This window comes from Protomyctophum parallelum (assembly GCF_964188405.1).
Source record: "Protomyctophum parallelum genome assembly, chromosome: 19".
NCBI classification, from domain to species: Eukaryota; Metazoa; Chordata; class Actinopteri; order Myctophiformes; family Myctophidae; genus Protomyctophum; species Protomyctophum parallelum.
In genome coordinates, this window is record NC_139717.1 from 12,829,493 (window position 1) to 12,853,903 (window position 24,411).

The following is a 24,411-nucleotide window of genomic DNA, read 5'->3' on the forward strand; positions in this document are numbered from 1 at the left end:
AATGTATTTGCTGTCAGGCTTCAACGGAACAGGACCTAAAAGTCTGAAGGGCACTTGCCTGGAATGCCTTGGATGGGATGAGGAGAGTGTGGGAATCAGACATGGGAGAAGACCTAAAGAGTGATCATATGTAGCTACAGCACAGTGGAGTCAGTAATGCTGTATGGAGACACGGACCATCAGGAAAGAGCCCTGTACTGTATGAAAGTCTACTAGGTGTCACATGAACGGACCACATCATAAATGTGGTCCTCTATGGGGACCTACCACGGGTCACAGACAAAGTCAGAGATGGAAGGATGAGGCTGGCAGGGCACTGCATCAGGCAGACTGAACTACAGGCAAGCACACTCACTGACAATATGGGAGCCAAGTTGGCAAGTGCACAGCCAGGAAAGGCAAGCAGCACACATTGTGGCACTGTGGCGCGACACTCAAGTTCTCAAGTTCTGGTGCCGCCAAATATTTCAGAATAAAGGCGCGAGAGTGCCAAGCAGATGAGGGAGATTTTATTCTGATAACGCCTACCTCCACTTTCCCCAATTGTGAAGCTAAATCTTCAATTACTACATCGTGCTAGTAAGTCCTATCTCTCTTTAGAAGTGCTAATATTGTAACCGAGATACATGATGAAGTCAGAAATTAGAACAGAACATCGGCTTTCTGATCAATCTCCGTGGAAGAAGTGTAGATTCAGAGAAAATAGGGTTTTTTGTTGGGCAGTAAATAAGGAAATAATGGGTGCGTGCGCACCCAAACAGGTCGGGAGGGCTGAGCAAGGCACTGCCTAGCAACGGCCGCTTTATATAAATAAAAAATAACTTAAGACCTCCCCACATGTCCCAAGCACCCGGCGGTTTTATTGAATAAGACGTGTGTGGACGTCCTGGGCATCAGAAGTGTTACTTCTTGATCATACTACAGCAGGGATGTCAAACTCAAATACACGGTGGGCCAAAATAAATAAATTGGTAGAAGTCGAGGGCCGGACTGTGTTTCAACACACGCGCACCGCGGTCAGGAGGACGTCCCAGGAAAATAGCAAAAAAGTAAATGCATTTAAAACTGAAAATGCATTATTATTATTAAGCTCAGTTTCCTGTTCTATGATCCTCACAAAGCAGGACTTGTAGTATTATGGTGGTCCGTGCAATATACCAGAGGGCCAGTTCTAATACTAATTAAATATCATCCCGCGGGCCAAAGATAATTCATTCACGGGCCTGATTTGGCCCCCGGGCCTTGAGTTTGACATATATGTACTACAGCATCACACAAAGCATCAAAGTTGAATTAGTTTACGTGCTAAAAGAGAGCTGTTCCAATGTCCATTGCAAGTCAACGACGCATCTACTATATAATGCGCCACATCTCTGTGTACGTGCGTACGTGTGTGCATGCGCACGTGTGTATGGTTGTAATGCACGTAACTCGAGAACCGTTTGACCCACCGACATCACATTCGACACACGCGTTCCACACCCCCTCAGGGAGTGCAGTGCCAGGTATCGAGTTGGTCGGACCAACGGTTCTCCAGAACCACCATAAAAGGCTCTGGTCAGGCTCTGCCAGTGGGCCTAATGAGGCCAACTCCTTTCACCTGGGCCAGGCTCTGCGAGTGGGCCTAATGAGGCCAACTCGTTTCACCTGGGCCAGGCTCTGCCAGTGGGCCTAATGAGGCCAACTCCTTTCACCTGTGCAATTTCCAGCCTCTGCCTCAGCCAATTGAGGCTCAACCAATCAGGCTCTGCCAGTGGGCCGAATTGATTGCCAAGTATACTTTTCAGTTTGCAGTCTTCACACACAGGCACATACACAGATCTCCATGTGGGACACCGGCTAACAGTTAAAACGGGTGCTATGACAACGCCAACGTATATAATTAGGTTCCCAAGTTGCATCGTTCCCAAGTAGGCCGGTGGACGACTGCGACGGGCACGTACAATCGTACAGGTCATAGACTGTAAAAAATATGGACAAAGCGTTCCCCGGGTCTAACATGAACATAAAATGAAGCCTGTAATGATATGCTAATTCCTGATGTAAGTCGCCATCTTTCTAGATCCGTTTGGTACCAGCTGGCCATTGGCTGGCTCCGTTTTGTACCAGCTGGTCATTGGCTGCCCAGACAACGAGGCGGGACTTCCCCCCTTCTTCTCCGTTGGTTTTTATTTTGACTCGAGTGGGAGGAGAAGACTCTTGAGTGGGAGGGGAATCCCGATCATAGACTGTAACGGTAGCCACGCCCCTCAGAACATACGCGACTTTATGGTAATTTTTTTAATTAATGGGACCATAATCTTCCAAAAAGAATATTATGACATTAGAAATGAGACTTTAAACTAGTGACTGGAAGAAGAAAGTATTCATGGCCATGTTTATTAAGGTAATACAGTCTAGGTGAAGTTGGGCCAAAATACATGGGCCTCTATGGAGCTATGGGGCTTTTTGGGTCCAGTCCAGCAGTCCAACAGGCCTATGAACTACCGATTTCAAATGAGGCTTCACGAAATATCTGGCTGACTGCCCCCCTGGTACAGGTCTAGTATCTATAAATGCACCACGTCTCTGTGTGTACGTCTGTATTCCACGTGAATAGAGAACCACTCGCTCCACTAACTTCGGCTCCCTGGTTGTCCAGAACCAGCACAAAAGCCTCTGCCCAGACTCCGGAGGGGCACTGATCACCCCTAGATAGCTGGCCTGTTCTGACATCACAATGGTCCGCGACCTCGCCCTTTAGCTAATTGATCACACCTGATCAGCCCCCAACGGGCACTGTTCTAGTACTGCGTGCATGTGTGCGTGTACGGTTATAATGCACATTAACTCGACTGTTTGCTCCACCGACTTCATATTCGACATGCGCGTCCCACAACCCTGCAGGGAGTGCAGTGCCCGGACTCGAGTAGGTCGGGACCACGGTTCTCCAGAACCACCACAAAAGGCTCTGCTCAGGCTCTGCCAGTGGGCCTAATCAGCCTAAATCCCCTCACCTGTGCAATTTCCAGCCTCTGCCTCAGCCAATTGATTGCCATGGCAACCCCACACCTGACAATTTTCACAATCAGTCAGCCCTCTTCAGACACAGGCAGATACAGAGATCTCCATTTGGGACACAGACAGACCCGTTAGCTATGCCAAGTTGACAACGGGTAATATTAGGTTCCCAAGTTGCATCGTTCTCAAGTAGGCCAGTAGCCGACGTGCACGTACAGGTCTACTGGTCTAGTATTTTGAATTTATATTATTTTAGATTTCTTGTCCACCTTTGGAGTTACATCATGGCTGATGGCACAACCCAAACCTCTAGCAAAGTGTTCTTGTCCTAACAAAGTCAAACGATTACTTTGCCACATATTGCGAAGTGTCATTTTGGGAGCACAATATTTTCTTCTTCTTCTTATACTTTTTCTTGCACTTCTTTGCATTTGTCTGCCACAAATGGGCAGGTTGTCTGGTACAGGTCTGCTTTCTGTCCCCAGAGTCAAACTAAACATTCAGTCTTTTATGCACTCAAATATATGGAACAAACTCCCAGAAAACTGCAGCCATACTACAGTACATCACTCAATGCTTTTAAAACAAAGATGAAGACTTTTTTTGCCGTGCACTGCTGCCTTTTACTGACGTTTTTAAATCCATGTCCTGTTCTGCACTGAAACTATATTCTCTTATTATTCAGTTATATTTGAGCCCTTTCTTACTTTGTATTATCTTAAAACCTTATTAACTATTTTAATGAAATGAAAACCGTTTTCTGCGAACTGTGAAGCACTTTGAATTGGAGAATCGCCTTGTTGAAATGTACTATGCATACACTATAAACTTCCCTTTGTTGCATTCTTCTCTGTTTCTGAATGGCAGAAGCAACAGCTCTTTATGTGATAATGGCCCGCAGACACCCAAGCGTTCTGCGAACGCTCTTGCGATTTCCAAGTGGACCTACAGATAACCATGACAAATTAAAAACAAAGACCGTTCCTCCTCCTCCTGCTTCTTACCTGTGACCTGGAAGGTGCACTTCCCCGCCCCGGCCTCGTTGATGACGTTGCAGGTGTACTCGCCCCAGCCGTCGCGGCTCAGGCTGCGGATGGTGTACTCGGTCTCGTCCCGCTGGTCGGCGAAGGTGCCGGCGTGCAGCAGCCGGTTGGACAGCAGCCACTCGAAGCGGAGCACCCGCGACGGGTGAGCGCGCAGCACCCGGCACACCATCACCACAGGCCGGCCCAGGCCCTGGCGCATCTCCATGGCAATGGGCTCCACCGTGGGAGGGTCTGTGAGAGGGAGGAGGGTGGCCAGGGTTAGTCCAAGTGTTCCGCTATTGATCATGCGAGGGATAATAATGACGCGGCAGGTAGTTGTTGAGAAATAACGCCCGGCAGGATGATTAAACACAGAGGCAACGACAAGGTGTTTATCATCCCGCTTATTACATGGCTACTTAATTAATACATTAATAAAAAACCCAAAAGTAACAACAAAACAAAGTATTTCCTTGCTCCCTGTAATGAAAGTATTCCGTAGGTGTTGGCCGTCTCTCCAGCACAGCATGGAAGACAAGGAAGGGTTGATCAAATAGAATACATTTTCGGTTACCGCATTCAGTCTACAGTATATTTCTCTCTACAAATGTTTTCAAAAACATTCTTGAGAGCAACGTTTAGTTGTATGTTGTGTGTTTGTTTACATGGCTGTCAGGTGGATATGGCATGAGATCAAAGCAGCAAAGCTACATGCCCAATTTTACTATTTTTGATTTCATGAAAAGTATGAACCAAGTGCTTGTGACTAACAACCACATTGGATCCTTTTAAACACACATACAGGTTATTTTGTTCCCACACTTCCTGCAAAGAGACATCGTCTCTGTTGGATGGAAACCTCATGTCCAAAACTGTTACTTTCAAAGGCAATTAGAAAATTGCAAAGGTAGCAGATTTAAATTTGTATGCTTTTGTGTCACGCTGTAGTACGATCAAACAGGGCTTTCATTTACAAAAAAAGCATAAAATGTGAAAATATGGAGATAAGAGGTTTTTCTGCCCGGCAACAACAACATTTGAGTGCTCTGTATACTTTGAGTGCTCTGTATACAGTACATATATCATATATAGCAATATTATCCAGGTGACTAGGTCCCTCCTGAGGAAGACTGTGTCTGTGAAACTCACACAAGGATGTCTGGAGGAGAGCACAAAGCCTCTGGGAGAAACAACCAACGTGACACATTTATGCCTGATTTATGTAGTTGTTGTCCGGCAGAAACCGCTTATCTCCATATTTCTAACTTTTTGTGGGGTTTTTTCCACGTAAATTAACACCCTACTTCATCATCATAGCCGGAGCGTAGGGTTGGGTGACGATACGAATACATCGTCAATCACGAATATACGAATCCAATCGCCGAATATTTTTATTAGGCGATTTCTCGGGACGATTTAGCCCAGATAACCTGTAAAGTGTGAGCAACATGTGAATCAATTTGGCCCAGCAAAGTAGTAACAGCGGCCGGGTGGAAATCCCCCGTTATAATGGTATGCTCCCACAGTCCCCGCACTCAGCACTGTCAGCAGCCAGCATCGGGCACCGGGGCACGGCACTTACGGCAGCCTGGCTGGGAGCCGAGGGAGGCTGTAGCCTACATGTTGTTTAAGCTCCGGAGTCCAGACCCATGCAGTTTAATAATATACAGTCACAACAGAATGCACACTGCTGTCTCGTGTCTCATCACAATCCCAATGCGTGAGTGGCGGGGGGGGAAATAAAAAAACTGTCTACTAGTGTTAGTGTATAAGCACGGGGATCATTCAGTGGTCAGCGCTTAGCGTGTAGCCAATACTGGTGCAACCCACTGATTGAACTTCATCTCCGCACCGGAGATATCTCGTCTCCGCCTACAGGATATACGTTGCCTGCGACCATGAGACCCGTGGCTCCTGAAAATAGCAGATCTACAAGCTTACAACGCGTCACAGCACGCTATTTTCAGTATGCAACAAAGTGCAAAATCAGACATTACCACTTCTTCATTTCTAGAACCCACATTTTGATATCGTCGCTGTCCGGGCAGGAACCTCTTACTCTAACGTGTAATATAACAATGTTCAAGGAGAATTACCTCATTCTGATTACCTGAAAATGAATAGTGCATCGTAATCAACTTAAGCATACTTAAGAATCATTTCATATACGATTCTCTAGTCTAGTAGAATAAACAACAGGAATGGCATGAGGTGCCATGAATGAAATTGGAATTCCCCGCCTCAAGATTTGATAACAGTGTTATTGCCATTGTCTACAGTGACACAACCATAATTACATTTTTCAAACTGTGAATAAAGTGGTTCAAAACATGTTTGTTTCCCCACTGTAAAATGTCTCTGCGTTAAAATCCAACAATAATCCATTTCCTTTCTAATCTGATTACAGTGCATGTTTTTTGTTATTTTGTAATAAGTAACACATTACTCCCGTTTGTAATCAGATTATTATAATCCCTTTATATAGGTAATCTCTTAATCTTCCACCTATGCGACAAAACAGAACAGTATAAGTATTTCTGACAAGAGAGGTTGAACAAACACGTGGGCACGTTGCTGCAGATGAAAAGCCCCAACATCAAAATCAACATTTCACTTTCATGCGGCAGGTGGAAACCTCATGTCCAACAATAGCAAAAGTAGCAGATCTACAAGCTCAGCTTGTGCATCTGCAACCTTTGATGCTTTTTGTGATGCTCTAATATGATCGTGTAGAGACCCTATACGTATACGTGATAATCTTATTTAACACCTCTGAAATGCAATGTTCATTGTGTCAAAACTTTAAAGTAATCAACAAACTATACTACTGTATAAGGCAAATTGTAAGATATTACCTAAGAAAGAGGCAATTCTTTTTTAAATGAGCTGATCTACATACTCACAACGAAGGTGAGCATGTAGATCAGCTGTAGATCAGCTATTTTCAGATTATTTTCAACATCTATCCGTGGAATCGAGAATGTATCAAATCCTACAATTACAAGTGCTTGTCAGGGTGGACTGGGGCGTTCCCAGTTCAAATATTATTATTTTGGGGGGTTGCGGCCTGAAAAAGGTTGAGAACCAATGGCTTTGGATGATAATAAAGCATTATCACATGTGATTCTACAGTAGGTGAGGGGGGGAAAGGAAAGAGAATAATGCCTTTTTTTATCACACGGGAAGAAGAGAGGAAGCAGCCATGTTTGGCGCCCCGCCAAGGGGGGGCATCAAGTGAACTTGAAGAAAACGAACACTCGTACGCCTTTTTCAATCCGACTGTATTCCATATACTGTAACATATATACTGTACTGTACTCCATACAGCACCTAATTAAGGACACTCGTGGATGTTGTTGTGGGCCGTGAATGAACTTTGCAAGATGAAACATCCGTGGCTCAGAGTGGCGTGTGCGTGGGAGGACAAAACATCAATGAAGGAAGAGTGCACTGCACGCATGAGGCAATCTGCTCACGCAAATGGCCACAACAGTGGGTTGTTGGCTTCAACGTGTACGGGTTTGTACATCTTCCTTTCATTGCAGCTTCTAAAGCATGCAATTATGAATATGTTTTTATTGTTGGTTGATTGTTGGTTGAATTGCGCACATATCCTGACTTCAGGTCCTTTCATCTTGTGCAGCGTCTTCAAAGCAAGAAAGGCATATAATGAAAGGACTTATTAGGCCGTTTGTATTGAGAGATCAATCACTCTCCCACCCTCTCATTTCATAGCCCACTACTTCTCCCATGTTTACTTATTGATAGCTGGCATCAAAACCCAAGTTCAGACCTCCAATGAAAGCAAACAATCAGATACAGAGAGAGCTCTCTCCGGACCCGGTTGTTAAATTGCCCTGCCAATGTTGTGCTCTCATCACAAATGGTTGTGAGTGAAGGTATACTGTGCAAGTAGTACTGTAACTAGGTATACAGTACAGCACCATCCATCATCGGTGCAAATCTGCGTCCTGTTGATTTGGATGCTGAGGCTAGAGGCCTTTCGCTAACAATGCCTCCGTCTACTGTTTAGAGTAGACTGATGATGATAGCTCATAGCTTATTGGTTTACGTATCATCCTAGATGACTATTTCTATGCATTTGATGTATTACCTTGTGTTTGCCTTGCTTACTGTAACAACTGTAAGTTGTAATGAACTGTTCCCTGTTCCTATCTTTATAGGAATAATATTCTATACGGATTCTAAAGGAATCGGCTACATATCATCACAGTCGGATAGACACATTGTATGTACATAATCTTCATCTTTTTTGTTTGTTCTTTTGACACAAAAATGGCTTGCAGAACAGCTATTTTCCCCTATTTTCGCCTATAATGACATGCTCAGTCTGCAGGTTTTACAGTATGCATATTTAACCAATGAAACGTATTAAGAAGAGCTTGTGACTACAGTAAATAACTAGAACTGCACTCTGTCGAGTGCATACTTGCTTGTTGCACACTAGTAGGCCATAAATGGCCAACTAGTGCGCAAGCAGAGCGCGCAAGTACTTTCGACCGCTGTAAACTGTCAAATCTCTGTATATCTGTGAAGGAACGTTTGAAATGTATAATTATTAGGTGTAACTATTTGCTACCTACCTACTTTATGCATATAAACACCTAGTATTATTAAGTATGGTTCAAGTTTCTATCTATATAAGAAATACACTTTTATCGTTGTAGATATATTCTGGATCCCTTTTTAGTTTTTCAAAGAAAAATAAATCATTGATATGTGATGAAAAAAAGGTATATAAATTGAATTAAAATATATTATACAGTATAATTATTTTATTATTTATTGTAAATTGTTTTAAATGTATTTCATCTTGGACTATAGTGATATTAATACTAAATCATGATCAGAGTAATATGTGTCTCTAACTTCAATTTCTGTAATAATACTTTCACATTTGTTAAAATATACATGATCTAAAATACTTCCGTAATCTGTAGTTGGATTTGTATTTAATTGTTTAAAGCCTAATCTTGACATGAAGGTCTTTATACTTCTATCTTTCTCAGTATAATGGTCTTCATTGAAATCTCCTATTATCATAATTGCAGAAGTCGGAGATGATAGATACTTTACCATGTTTTCGGGAAATGTGTTTAATTTCGAAAGGTCTGTTTTAGGTGATCTGTACATAAGAATGATATATAGATCTTTATCTTTTACCTGGTTTGCTGGTACCAGATTACACAAATGACCATATTTCTTACTCATCATTGAGAGCTAACAGGCACAAACATTCCTTTGTCCCGGTCTCTATTCACATTTGCTGGGACCAGATCACATAAATGACCATATGTCTTACGTCATCATTTAGAGCTAGTCATACATATACACACCACGTACTCTGGTCCCAGCAGATCAGGCACAATTTGCTATTTTATTTGACTGATTATGTATATAGTATACATATGACTAGCTCTAAATGATGACATAAGACATATGGTCATTTATGTGATCTGGTCCCAGCAAACCAGGCACAGATTTGCTGTTTTATTGGCATACGCATAAAATGGCGGGTTGGCTGTCGCCGTGAACGAAGACCGGGCGAAATTATTACTTGCGCGCTCTGCTTGCGCAAGTAACAAGTAATAACTATATTTGAAACCAGGTTAATTTCCCCCCGGCCTCATACGTCCATAATTGTTAGTTTTCATGATTCAAATAAAAAAGATAGCAATAGTAGCAGATCCACAAGCACAACCAGCTACTTTTGATACTTTCGTTTGACGATGTTGTCTGATCAAGTAGGAGTAGTGCATTCATTTATGAAAGAAATACAAATAAAAAAGAGAGATAGGAGGTTTCTGCCCGACAGCAACGATATGTTACATCATCATCCTCTCTCTCTCTGTGTCTCAGTGTGTATGAGCAACAGGCCAATCCCCTCCTCGCCTGCATCTTCCAGGTTCCCATAGCATGAGCCTTTGGTGGCGAGCCACGGTTTGCAAAGTCGCGTTTAGTTAACTGGATCACAGAGAGAAGCCATGAGGTACGGCCCTCTGTGTAGCAAAGAGCATTAAAAAGGCGTGAAGGAGCGACTCCGGCAAAGTCGACAGCTTTGATATGTTAAAAAAAAGAAAAGCCTGACATCTGTTTGGCTGGCAGAGGCAGCACCAGGAGGAGATAGGAAGGTGGAAGGGGGAGAAAAACTGACATTGTCCGCCTTTAGAATCATCACTCTAATAGAATTGAAAAAAAAAAAAAAAAGCCAAATCCCCAGCTGTGAAACTCCTAATGTTCTTAGGCAAACTGACTTGGCTTGTGATGCAGAGAGCCGTTTTGGGGATATTTGAGGAGGAAGGGAGGAATGGAGCAGTGGTGGAATTTTTGAGCGGTGCTATATCCAGCTTTTGGTGTATGTGCAAACACAAACTTTGTCCTACACAAACATTAAATGCCTTTGACAATGCATGGACAATTTTGAGTGTTGAAGACAAAAGTGAGGACGCAACTTGTGATGATGTATTATGAGAGCGCCCCTCACTTTATACGGGTGTCATTTTTACTTAAGTAGAACTTGTATCAGTATCAATGCTGCTGAAAAATTAAGGCCCCCTCACGCATTAGATAGAATATCCTTAAATGTGTGCAGGGGCCGCGATTTTTACATATTTATTTTTAATATGTATGTTTATTTATTTGAAAGTGAAATATCCCTCTAAGGGAGGCAGAAAGAGTGAAGGAAGAGTGGCATTCTTCTGGCCTAGATGTCATCGGCTGATGGCAATGCATGGCAGGAGAGCCGTCAAAACATCTTACCGACGCCCCCCAAGATGCTCCTTTCATCCAGCCACACCGCCTCCCTCCCTTCTGTTCTGTCCATGATGCAACAGTGTGGTCCTACCCCCCACCCCCACCACCCTCGCCCCAGAACGAGACCCCCACTTGATTGAGGTAAATCTTACAGTCCCCCACATACCAAGCCTCTGATGATGAAGCCTTGCAAATTCATCTTTTTTCCCCCGTCGCTATACGCCGCCAGCCAGGGGCACGTTGGGGCACGTTGGGGCAAGGCGGCATGTTTAGGCTAGGGGAGCCTTGGCATTTTAATGACCCGTTTCTCCAGTGTTGCCAGATTATTTTTCAAGAGAATTAAGGAACCAGGACGATTAAAACAAGCGCAAAGAAGCTATAGGCCACATGAGCACTTACAACTTATAGTATATGCATCGGCTATTCCAAAATAACCGATGTACAAGCTCACGTGGGATGATGATGCTGTGCATTGCTGTCGCTGAATCCACGGAGACAGCAGACACAGAACATATGGGGCACTGCGCCTCGTCCCCGACCCCAAACACGGTAAACTTGTTGTTGAAAAATAGCTTCCAATAGCTTGTTATTTTGCGTCGAGTAGCGCTGTGTGCAGGCTACATACATGATCGCCTCGAAAAAAAATGCATCTCCCACGTGAAACCTGGTATATTGTTCGTCGTACGACGTGGTGTTGCATGCTGAAAATAGAAGATTTACAAGCTCACAATGCGTCGCGTCCACCACACGTTGTGAGCTTGTAGATCAGATAGTTTCAGCACATGGAAATATGCAGGCTGAGACGTTTAGAAACGTTCCCCTTCACAATAAAAGCACATCAGCTTTCACATGTCCATTCCATATATAGAAAAGACAGGAGCAAAGTGGGCAAGGATTATGAATTCGGTGGCATTTCACATTGCAAAAGGGTGCATGAAGAGTGGGCACGTGGGCACCTCAGTGTTAAATATCCTTATTGGCCATTAGGTTGAACATGCCCATGCAGAAGGTAAAGGGGTGTCTCATTTCTGTTTCATATAGCCAAATGATAATAACGATATGGAAAAATGCACTATAGGTTAATTCATTATAATAATTTCCTATAGGATGTGTGTGAGTGAGAAATATTCCATGTTATGTGCTTAATTTAAGGCATTTATGCTTCAGCCAAGAAAACCTTTCCTAGCCTTGGTGATAAGGTCATTAATATCGCGCTGCGGCGCTATACAAAGAAAAAGTTGGTGCTACCTAATTTGTTGTGGCGCTACCAACTGAAAAGGTAGGTGGCACCAGTGCTACCTGTGAAAAAGTTAGTCTGGAGCCCTGGATGGCACCCCTCCCCTAATTATTACATTATATTATTCAATGCATTATAAATCAGTTGAATCAGCCTGGGCCTTGGCTCAGCGGTCCAGGCACCTTGGCTGGTAATCCAGTCTGGCAGTGTGCCGCGGGTTCGACTCCCGATCCCGACGGCCTTTACTGCATGTCATCCCCCCATCTCTCTCCCCATTTTCCTGTCAGCCTACCGTCTGTCCCTCCATAAAGAATATAAAATAAAGGCGAAACCAGTTGAATCGAGTTCATCGTTTCATATCGGCCGCCTCTCCTCCCCATCAGATCTGCCCGGTCAATTGGGGCTTTTAAAACCCTACTTAAAACCCATCTGTTTGTCCCTGGGTTTTAATTTCACTTGAGCTCATCTAATTTGTTTAACTCTGCATATTTTGTTCTGTGTTGATGTTTCATTTGTTTTGATTTAACCACGTACAAAACAATGGTCAGCTTGTGTTGTTATAAATGTGCTGTATAATGATTTGATTTGATATATCGTCGCTGTCGGGCGGTTCAAATGTGTCCAATGTAGTTATTATTTAATCACAAGGTGTTGCCAGTATAGGCTACTTTGAATTGGGGAACTCATTGAACTTAACCTTTGACAAATCATAGAATAGTATCATTCACAACGATCCACTCGGAAACTGTTCCGTTGTGATAATCCATTCCATGGTTTTGTGGCTTGTTTTCGCCACAAAACCACCAGAAAGCAGAGATAAGTGGATTTTTATAAATCTTTTAGCATTATCCTAAACCAGCTGGAAAATATTGTGATAACGTGACTTCTGGGTGCACACTTCCTCGTTGATCCTGGGATCATTCACAGGCTGTTGTACAGTCCCCTCTATCATAATCATGCACGGGAATGGCATTAAACGTGAGGGGATTTCTTAATCGAATTTGAACGTGTATGGGTCGAAATGTGTTAAGTACTTTTCCTGAGGACCCCCTGGAACCTTCTCCAAAGACCCCTGTGGGGGTCTTTTAGAACCAATGGTTTAGCGTTACCGAATGTTAAGTCTCCCACAAGAGTCATCCAAAAAGAAAAACTAAATAACAAAAACAAGGTGTAGCCCTATGCTTTGGCATCCTTGCCCCCCGCCCCCAAGCTACTCGAAGGCTGTTACTGTACGCGGCCAACAGCGTGAGAAACATCATGTGACAAGCAGCGCGATGCTGAATGGATCGCTGGGCCGGAACGGTGAGGAATAGACGGTATAAATCTCTGTCCCGGCTGTGGCCGAGAGGAGAGAGGTGCGGAGCGCACAATGTCATGGCCGCTGCCCACCCAGCCGCGAGCGAGCGCAGAGGAGAACGCCCACCCCTCTGATAGGTGGAGAGAGGGGACAGAGAGAGAGAGAGAGAGAGAGAGAGAGAGAGAGAGAGAGAGAAGTAAGCATGAATCAAAAGCTGACCCACTTGAGAGAGTCAGAATTTTGGCATACAAAAGGGTGTGTGTGCTCTCACACACACACACACACACACACACACACACACACACACACACACACACCAGCCCCTACAGCACCAGGCTCTGTTCCACATCCACCTTTTGAATTACTCGTCCAAAGTGGTGTGAAAGAAAAGCGAAAGCTGATTGTAAGCTGATTGTGACCGACGGCGGATAGATTCATGGTTCAGCGGCCCAACGTTGTGCCAAAGATGCAGGACCAGAGCAGTGTGCATGGTCAGACCGACTAGATGCAGGACGAGAGCAGTGAGCATGGTCAGACCGACTAGATGCAGGACGAGAGCAGTGTGCATGGTCAGACCGACAAGATGCAGGACGAGAGCAGTGAGCATGGTCAGACCGACTAGATGCAGGACGAGAGCAGTGAGCATGGTCAGACCGACTAGATGCAGGACGAGAGCAGTGAGCATGGTCAGACCGACTAGATGCAGGACGAGAGCAGTGTGCATGGTCAGACCGACTAGATGCAGGACCAGAGCAGTGAGCATGGTCAGACCGACTAGATGCAGGACGAGAGCAGTGTGCATGGTCAGACCGACTAGATGCAGGACGAGAGCAGTGTGCATGGTCAGACCGACTAGATGCAGGACCAGAGCAGTGTGCATGGTCAGACCGACTAGATGCAGGACCAGAGCAGTGTGCATGGTCAGACCGACTAGATGCAGGACCAGAGCAGTGTGCATGGTCAGACCGACTAGATGCAGGACCAGAGCAGTGTGCATGGTCAGACCGACAAGATGCAGGACCAGAGCAGTGAGCATGGTCAGACCGACTAGATGCAGGACGAGTGCAGTGTGCATGGTCAGACCGACTAGATGCAGGACCAGAGCAGTGTGCATGGTCAGACCGTTATGCGTCACAGTGTCCTTGAGCTCCGGATGAGCATGTCGTTGGCGCCTTGCATGGTTTCCTCCACCATCGGTGTGAGAATGTGATGCACACTGGAAAGCATTTTAGATCAAAGTGCTATACAAATGTGCTAATGCTATACTTGTGGGGACATCAACATTTTAAGACGTTGACATTTTTGCAATTTGTTGACATTTTTAACCGTAAGCCTAAAGCCAAAGCATAGTTCACAACTCTCATTGTGCAGGGTTTGTAGATCAGCATTTATTTTTTGCTTTAGCCAATAATTATGAATCGAGCATAACTCTAATCCTAAACCTAACCTCTAAATGTCTAACCCTAAACATAACTCCAACCTGAATTTTCTAATTTGTTCACATAGCTGTAAAAAAAAAATCTATTTTCAACCATAAAACAAGACATTTTGTGAGGATCAGGAAAATGTCTCAAATTCTACTGTACTACGCACGCACGCAGGCACGCACACAGCCACGCACGCACTAGCTGCTCTGCAGTCCTGCCTGTAGATGGTGCTATGCGCGTGCCGTGGGGAAAAGGCCTCTGTGCTCCTAAATGTTGTTTTCCTTGGCATTACTGTCGGAGGTATCCACTGGTGACTCATGATGGATTGCATCCCTCGCTTCCCCTCTCTCCCTCTCTCCCCACTAACGTGTGACTTACATCAGGCAGCTCGTGGCGTGGACTCACTGCCAGTGTTGCCACATTTAGCGAGAGAAATAAACAACCAGGTCTATGAAAACATGCCCAAAAGAAGCCACTAGGCCACATGAGAACATGCATGTGCACGCGCAGCCACACACACACACACACCCCCACACCCCCACACACACACACACACATGAAAATGTGTTGCAATGCAGATTTAACACAAATCTTGTATGGGGGGGGGGGGGGGGGTGACTGGCTGCCAGCGATATTGCACCTGTTCGTGCTCCAAACAGACTGACACACGCATACAGTCATTGGAGCGGTTAGGCACAGCTCAAAAAGCAAACAACTTAAAAGCCCAAAGTCACTTAGAATAAGCAGACTTGGCAACAGTGCTCACTCCAGCACTAGAAGCACACAACACATAGAGGGTGGACGGACTGCCCCGCCCCCAGCTATTCATGTCAATGGATGTTGCTCACTGGCATTTGAAGGACCCGGAAGAACACTCTGCAGTAGTTCCTGCTCTGTGTGTGTGTGTGTGTGTGTGTGTGTGTGTGTGTGTGTCTCCCTAATTCAAGCTTCAAAAGGTCTCCTCATGGTTACATAGTGGGCACCCACACTCACTAGATGCAACCCTTGCACCAGAGGCCCTCCTCCTTCCACTCTCAGCTCTTCCAGTGTCTCCTGAAGCGTGTGATGACTCTGCATCCAGGTGCCACCAGAAGCAGTCAGGCCTGCATGGTGCTAGTGACCCTAGTGTCAATCGCTACGGAGACAGAGGAGGAGGCCATGGTGACCATGTGTGATGGAAGGTGACCTTTATACCTTGACCGGACCGCTCAGAGGTCGTTGCACATGCTCTGCACTGAGAGCACCGTCATCACTCAGTGCTCTGCGAAGATATGTCACGTCGTCTGCCGGGTATGTCCAAAACTGTTACTTTTCACGATTCAAATTCGAAACTGGCAAAAGTAGCAGACAAAATGGCAAAAGTAGCAGTTGTATCACACGTTGTAATACATTTGGCATGAATAATGGCTAGGGCCTATGCCCTATACTTTTTCAGAAAAGCCTGTTTCAGTGTAGAACTTCACTGTCTGTACATATTTTAATGATCTAGTTATCAAAATGTATGTATTTTGACATGACAAACGGTCTAAGCATTCTTTTGAGCTACATTGTAATATAATAATATAATTCTATTTTTAATAAGAGAGTGATGTCAAAGCGCCAACCAGTGCACATTGGGGACATCATTGCTGTGAGACTTGGCATGAGGTTCAGTGTTGGTGGTAGTGTGTACTACTCACTGTAGTTGTATAGTCTACTAACTCATAATGTAAGTGTCCCAGATGATATCCCTGCTGTATACTGTATGAGCCAACACAGGGCTGGTCAGTCACTGGCATAAGCACTCTATGAGGTTAGTTACTTATAGGGGCTACAACCACTAGAGGAGCCGGTGAGCATGTCATAGTCACAGAAATTGTTCAGACTAATTTAGAAACCTGTGAATATTAACACCTCAGTAGTTCACACTTGGCCTTTTTCTTTCTTCCAATGACTCCTGTTCAGTCATCTGTGGTGAGATCAGCGTACGTCATTTCCAATGAAGATGTCTGCTCTTTAATACACCTTCCTGGCACTAGACAGAGGGAACTGAGGCCATGACTCATAGTGAAGTAAAGTGGGCATCACATGATTCAGACGTACTCTTCTATGGTTTCTGAACGAGCAGGAAGAAAGGCCAAACTCGCATGGAAACAAAAAGTGCGAACCTACGTTCTTTCTGAATGTTCACAAAATTGTACTGTGATTGTAAGGGACTGTGACTCAAATAACAGGTGAGAAAATTCAGCCTGGTCAAACATTTCAAACTGGCCAAGGGTGCACATAACTGGTGCACATGCAAAATGCTTGCTGCGCGGCAGATCAAAGTCATGGGGGCGCTCTAGTGTCACGTACTACAAATGTCTATCTACGTCCTGTAAGTAGACTTAGGGTTGACTAATCCACACTGCCAAGAGCCTCTGCTACAATGCCTAAAATTGCACTTTCAAAATGTTTCACAAATCTGATCTACAAGCTCACAATGCAACAATGCATTGCAATGCAGCGCCTCATGAGGTTGTGGAACTGCTACTTTCGCTACTTTTGGGGCGAATCTCTCGTACAAAGTAGTATAGGGTGTTAATTAAAAAATAAACAAAACAGTTGACATTAAGCCTTTGTTCCATGGCCCCTTATACAGTTGCGTGCTTCATTTTGTATATTCCATCAGATTCTGAGTGGGTGATGATGAAACAAAACAAAAATTATGCTAGGATAATGGAGATAAGAGGTTTCTGCCCGACACCACCATGTACATACTGTACATGCGGTGTCGGGCTGAAACCCCATTATTACATTTTAAGAAAATTAACACCCTACTTGATCTACTACAGCGTCACACAAAAGCATCAAAAGTGGCAGATCCGCAAGCTTAAAGGGCCACTTCACCCCTTCTGCAACCAGATCTTATTTTAATTATGTTTGGGAGATAATAATAATAATAATAATAATAAAACTTTGTATAGCACCTTTCATGACATGAAATGCAGCTCAAAGTGCTTTACAGAACAATGGAGAATAAAAGAAAAGCAAGGCAACGACATTAAAAAAAACAAGCAGTAATGCAATACAGTGAGGACATGAATAACAAAAAATAAAAATAAAAATAAAAGATCAATTAAAAGCAATGTTGTAGAAGTGGGTCTTGAGCTGAGCTTTAAAAATGTCTACAGAGGCTGCCTGACGAAGGTACAGTGGGAGCTTGTCCTAAATCCTAAAAACAACCGGAAGCCAGTGCAGTGATGCCAAAACTGGAGTAATATGTTCTCTCATCTTAGTTCTAGTTAAAACTCTGGCTGCTGCATTTTGGACAAGTTGTAATCTGTCAGTTGTTTTCTTAGGCAGTCCTGAAAAAAGTGCATTGCAGTAATCAAGCCGAGAAAAAACAAAGGCGTGGATTAGCGTGAAAAAAGGCAATCTTGGTAACATGATTAATGTGTGAATTAAAATTCAAATCAGAATCAATAATAACCCCCAGGTTCTTTACTGTACTGTTACTTTCTACAGTCAGGTTGCCAAGTCTGCTTAATATTGATTATTTCTGCTCACAGATAAGAAACACTTTCCTGGGGTTTGTATGTGGCTAATATGTGTTTTTAGATATTTCAGTATTTCCAAGTGTCCATGGGCTCCATGATGTCATGGACACTGGGTTCACTTACTTCCTTAGTTACTAAAGCACTTGTTCAGGACAAGGCAGCTCTGACTACAGTGTGGGCTTGTTATCTTGTTTGCCTGTTTTTAGACACCCCCCCCTTACACCCCCCAGATCTAATTGTGACGCCCAGAGGAGACAAATGATACACAGACTTATAAAGCTGCCCCCGGTAGCCTTCCAGAGGAGGTCTGCATCACGGTGAACTATCACTGCCCGTGGGAGTAAATTGCTCTCCGCTGAGGGAGAGCAACAGAGGGGAAAAGAAGCACCATCCATTCATCTCTTTGCTCTAAAACCCAGTTTTTTTTTCTTCTTTTCCTTTTCAAAGTGGGGGCAAACTGGAAAGGAGATGGAAAGGAGACCTCACAGCAGCTCCAGTAGCAAAGTCTTACTGTACTTAATCACTTTCAAAGCCTGCGGCCCTAGTTTGGGTCACGTTATTATATATACATATGTAGGCATTAGAAAGAAAGAAAGAAAGAAAGAAAGAAAGAAAGAAAGAAACTAGCATGATGCCCATTTCCGCCACACAACACCATTGTACAATGAAGTAGGAAATAGAGCATAACGGTATAATTCTCCACATTTTTCCTGTTTTTTATAATTAAACACCTTGATATCGTTTTCGCTGTTGCTAATCTTGTGAAGCAAAAACTTTCCCCACAATACTGATGCTGGGGTTCAGTTGTTAATTTGCATTTGATATCGAACGCATGGGTTTACAAAATACTCTTCCAGCCCCCCGACTCGACATCCCAGGCGACAACAAACGAGCGCATGTAAAAACATAAAGCCGTTTAATCTCACATTTTCTGTTGATCTCGACAGAAAAAGGCTATCAAGACTCCAATCGTGTTCATTTCATTTGACAGTTACCTAACCATCTGTTCCCCCCCCCCATCTCCCGCTCCCTCGCAGCGCGGCCGCAGCCGGCCCTGGCGCACGCCACGGCACAGCGGCAAGGATCTAACCGTCTAACGGGTGACGCTAATTAATAAAGGGCATCTGAGCCGCCCGGAAAGCGTTTGTTTACTCTCCCGACGTTAGCATCGGTGCGTGGCGGAAGCCGCTCACCTCTAGCCGCGGGACTGTCATCACGAGGCGTAATCACAATCAATTCAGCCACAAAAAGAGGAAATCAACACAAGTCTTTAAAGCTCATCAAATCGTCATTAATTCTCAAGTCAGAGAAAAGCGAGAGTCGTTAAAAAGGGCCTGGCCTGGACGTGATGGCCATACCTAGCGGTCTGACTCTGTACGCTACGCTGCCGTGCGATGTGGGAAAATAATGTACCCAATGTGACAACAACGAGAGTTCCTCTTCAGAACAAACTTCTGCGGGGGGATTTCAAGTGCATCTTCAATTAAAACTTGCTAAGCCTCATTAACCAAATGAACCCTTGCGGTCCCTGAACATTTGTCGAAAAATAGCTGATCTAGAAGCTAGCGTTGCAACACATTGTAAGCTATATTATGCATGTTTTCTGCGTTCAATATAATGGCCTAACTCAATCACTGCCAGATTAAATACATAAATCATATTTCTTTCCCCATATGTCCAAATTCAAATGCAATGCAAATTCAAGAACAGCAAAAGTAACAGATCTACAAGCTTGAAATGTGTCTCTTCTCGCCACGTTTCAAGCTTGCCGTTCTGATACTTTTGCTGTTTTAAAGTTGAAATCTGGAGATAAGAGGTTTCTGCCTGACAGCAACGGCAAACTGCTTCGAAGGGCAAATTCATACTCAGTTGAACAGTACAAAAAGAGATAACATAATATTCAACTGAAAAAAAAGAAAACTCTTTCTTTACACAGAGTATAAAATTAGCCTTAATGGGTATGAATGTAGTGCATGGGTTCCTTTCTTCTTGATTAGGATAACAAATACGAGAGTTTAGAAAAGAAGAATGCATGGCCTAGCTAAATAAGTAGGCCACGAGGGAAGAAAGACAATGGGGCTTGAGCCAGAAAAAAGAAAGAAAAAAACTTTTAAGCTCCCATAACAATGGAGTTTTATGGCAAAGACACTCGACATTCCTGGCTGAGCTCCTCTCTACTCGCTGCTCGCCATTCAGCTTCGCCCGACACGGAATGCTCCAATTTCCTTCCCTTTCTTTGTTTTTTTCGTCTTCTCGTCCTCCTCTCCCCTTATGGTTCTCTTCTTTTTTTTCCTGCCCGAAACGCTAACTTTTTTCCCCGGCTTCATCTTTTGAATGAGTGACACCACTTTGACTCGCCGTCTTTCATCTTAAATATTCCATTCAAATCTCCATAAATGAATACAAAATGAATACTGGCGGGAATAAATTAGCCACACGCTAATTAGCCGTTAAGCCATCTATGAATGTCACCATCTTAAAGGATGATAGGGGACCAGGCAGAGTGTGGTTTCTCAATGAGAGAGAGAGTGGCGAAGGGGATCCTAAGCAGTATTGCCAAATTTGTTAAGAACTACGCAACCAGGTCTACCAAAACAAACCTGAAATAAAGCGACTAGGTTGTATTATGTTACCACTTTAAATGTGTATACATCGGCTACATTTAAATATAGACGATCTACAGAAATGTATGTAGATCTGTACGTTTTTAAATGTTCTAATGAATTGAAAATGGAGGACCCTGGTGTAAACAAGTCTAGTGCTTTTCGGTTTCGTCCTCAAAGTAGCAGTTTTTATATTGACTTGTGCTTTTGTTTGAAATATACCCAGTCTATGAAATACAATTTTCAATCAAAAAAGCTCAACATATTATGTCATTTCGTGACGCGTTGTGAGCTTGTAGATCAGCTATGTTTCTTTTTTTTTTTTTTTTTGAACTGAAACAACATTTGGAAACGAGCTCCTCAAAAACTGCAACCCGCAACCAGCCAACCACCAATATACACTGCTTATAATAAGCAGACATGGCAACATGGCAGGGACAGGGGACAGGGGACAGCCCCCCCCCCCCCCCCCCCCTCTACATCCAACATCCTACGGGCCTGACAGGGAGCACCAAGGGAAAGGGGGACTCACTTAAAAACAGTGCCTGTCTTCAAAGGGAAAGTGTATGGGGCGCACAGGGACAGTGTTGACAGAGCCATATTGGTCACACAGGGGGCTAACACTGGACTATTCTGGAGGAGGGAGTGTAAATTAGGACTCCAGACACACATGTGATTAATCTCATGCAGGGAAAAACAAACTCCCACACCTAGACAAGAACTGCAGCTGTATAAGCAGTGGCATGTACAGTAACTACTGTAAGTACATTTCCTCTACTAAGTACTGTACTTACAGTTTTGATAAATTTTACTTTACTGGAGTATTTCCAATTTTCAGTACTTTTACTTGTACTCCCCTACATCTCAGAGGCAAATATTGTACTTTTACTCCATACAATTATTTTAATTTGTTTAGTTACTTTACAGATTCAGATTTTTTTAAGTGCTCGAGGACACAATCTGCAAAGTAATAAAAAATGTCAAAGACACAGAACCCCTGCTCCCGATGAGAAGGTTGGTGCCTTGCATGGTTTCCTCCACGTGTGTGCGTGTGCGTGCATGCGTGCGTGCGTGCGTACCATTAATTCATAGTGTAACTAATGATTAAAGACAAAAAACATGCAAGGAATAGCTAAAATAGCCAATCTACAACTCACAATGGCAGGCTTGTAGATTGTAACTATTGTGATATTCAAGATATCCAAGGGACCATGGCCATGTACCTGTCAAACCACTTCAAAGGAGTGAGAAACACACACGGGCGCAACACCAGATTCAGCACAAACATGGGGATAGTTTGCCACTACCTGAATGTGGAATGCCCTACCACCATATATATATATATATATATATATATATATATATTGCATAGGGCCTAAATGGAAACAAGACCGCATTTCTGTCTAATAAACAGGATGCACACACAGATCCGACACACCAAAGGTCCGACAAATCACTCGTCGCACAGGTTTTTTTATCTGTTAATTCTTGAAGATAATTTCTGAAATGCTCTGAAAAAATCTGGATAAACAGATATAAAAAACAACAACGCTGCAATCAAACAATCCAAAAAGTTGTGACTCAGTACATGCCTTCATCATCATCATCATCATCATAATAATAATACTCACACTGCACGATGAGCTCCACGATGGCCTCGCGCGGCTTGACGTTGAAGCCGTTGTACTGGCTGGTCTGGCAGCGGTACGAGCCCGTCATGTCACGCGACACGTTGACCACGCGCAGCGCGCCGTCGTAGCTCTCCGTCTGCATGGCGCCGTCCGGCATGGGCGCCTCCTTGTCGGCGCGCGACCACAGGATGATGGGCTTGGGCTTCCCCGACACCAGGCACTCCAGCTCCACCGTGTCACCCTCGCGGGCCACCAGGGGAGACTTGCCCCGCGGCACTGTCAGGTTGGGGGGAACTAAGAAAGAGAAAAATAGAGGCGGGACTGATATGGGGATCTAGAAAGCCGGCGGGCGGGGTCAGGGGTCAAGGTCGACGGGGGACAGAGGGAGGGAGGGAGGCGGTGGGGGTGGGAGTCGAGGTGGGAGAGGCGGCGTAAAGATGCAGCGAATGGGGCGTTTCGAGATGCGATGGACTCACAAGCGCACAGACTGAGCAGGTATAAAAAAGGGCATGGACTAAAAACTGAAAAGAACAAAACCGGTTCCCATTGGGAACCAACTGGTGGAAAAGGGGTCAATGAGCTGCAGCACAGGTTAACGCTGCGTTCACACTGGCGGATACAAAAGAAACAAAGAAGGCTACACAGCATAATGTTTAGCTTGGTACCTTTGCAGCTGAAGTTGAAACCGCCTCAACCTTTTTGTAGCTTTGTATAGCTGCTGTAGCTTTTATAGCTCAGCTACAGACGTTGGATGTATCTTTTATATCGTCATGTGGCTGGCTTCCATTGAAAAAGAATGGTAGCCTGCTGTGTCTCCATAGCTGCCAGTGTGAAAGCATAAATGCTTAATTTATCCTCCGTCGTGGACATAGCCCGACTGCAAAGCTCACGATGCGCCATGAGCTCTACACAGTTTGTACGGCGGAGTATAAATCGAGGCCTTTTCATGCTAATAAAGCAATGAGAGCGATGGGCAATGCGGAGGAGAGCTGACAAACGATTCCAACAAACAAACTAAGATCATAACTAGAAATGCATGCCTTTTCAGACCACCATCCTGACTAAGGATCAAACCTGGGGACCACACTGTAGAGATTACGGGGGATTCTGCCTGAAAAGCCATCTGTAACTTCACAAGGGATTCACAGTCTTTGTGGATCTTAAGGAGGTCCTCAGAAGGGAAGGGACGATGTGAAAATTACATTACATTACAAAAATAATTGTGAAAATGTGCTAAAAACTTAAAATGTCACTTTTGTTTAAGCACTTGAACCCCCAGTATCCATATTCTGAGTGGAACGTTCTCCAAAAATAACCAATTCATCTACTTGTAGAAAGCTAATCGAAATAACAGCATCCACATTTCCACATCAAAAAATGCATTTACTAATCAATAATATTCTCTCTCTCTCTCATTGTGGGTGCCTTCACTTTCTCAGACAGTGCCACACAGACAGACACAGACCAAACCGACAAGTTTCATTCTGTGCACAGAATGAAATAATACTCACTTTTGTCAAAGGCCATCTTAGTCATAATAATAATAATGGATTGCATTTTCATAGCGCTTTTCTATGCACTACGTGCTTACTCAAAGCGCTTTACATTCATTCATACATTGGGAGGTGAAGCGGCGAACAGTCAACGCCAGCGTCCTCACTTCCCACATTCACACACCAATGGTGGCGACCACTGGAGGCAATGCAGGGTTCAGTGTCTTGCCCAAGGACACTTCGACATGTAGACAGGAGCCGGGATTCGAACCGCCGACCCACGGATCATTGGACGACCTGCTCTACCTCCTGAGCCACAGCCGCGCCAACAACTGCCTCATAACTGCATCACTATGACAACGACCATAATTTCCAGCACCGCCTCAGTCTATAATCCATAGTGTTG

At 44.2% G+C, this 24,411-nt stretch overlaps 1 protein-coding gene across 1 annotated transcript in view; it reads right to left on the reverse strand.

The window, feature by feature from the left end:
* Window positions 1-24,411, reverse strand: part of LOC310876264 (MAM domain-containing glycosylphosphatidylinositol anchor protein 2) — a 355,337-nt gene that overhangs the window by 102,068 nt on the left and 228,858 nt on the right. The window contains 2 exon segments of the mRNA XM_083789750.1: window positions 4,005-4,277; window positions 22,513-22,806. Of these exon segments, the coding sequence (XP_083645876.1) occupies window positions 4,005-4,277; window positions 22,513-22,806 (567 nt within the window).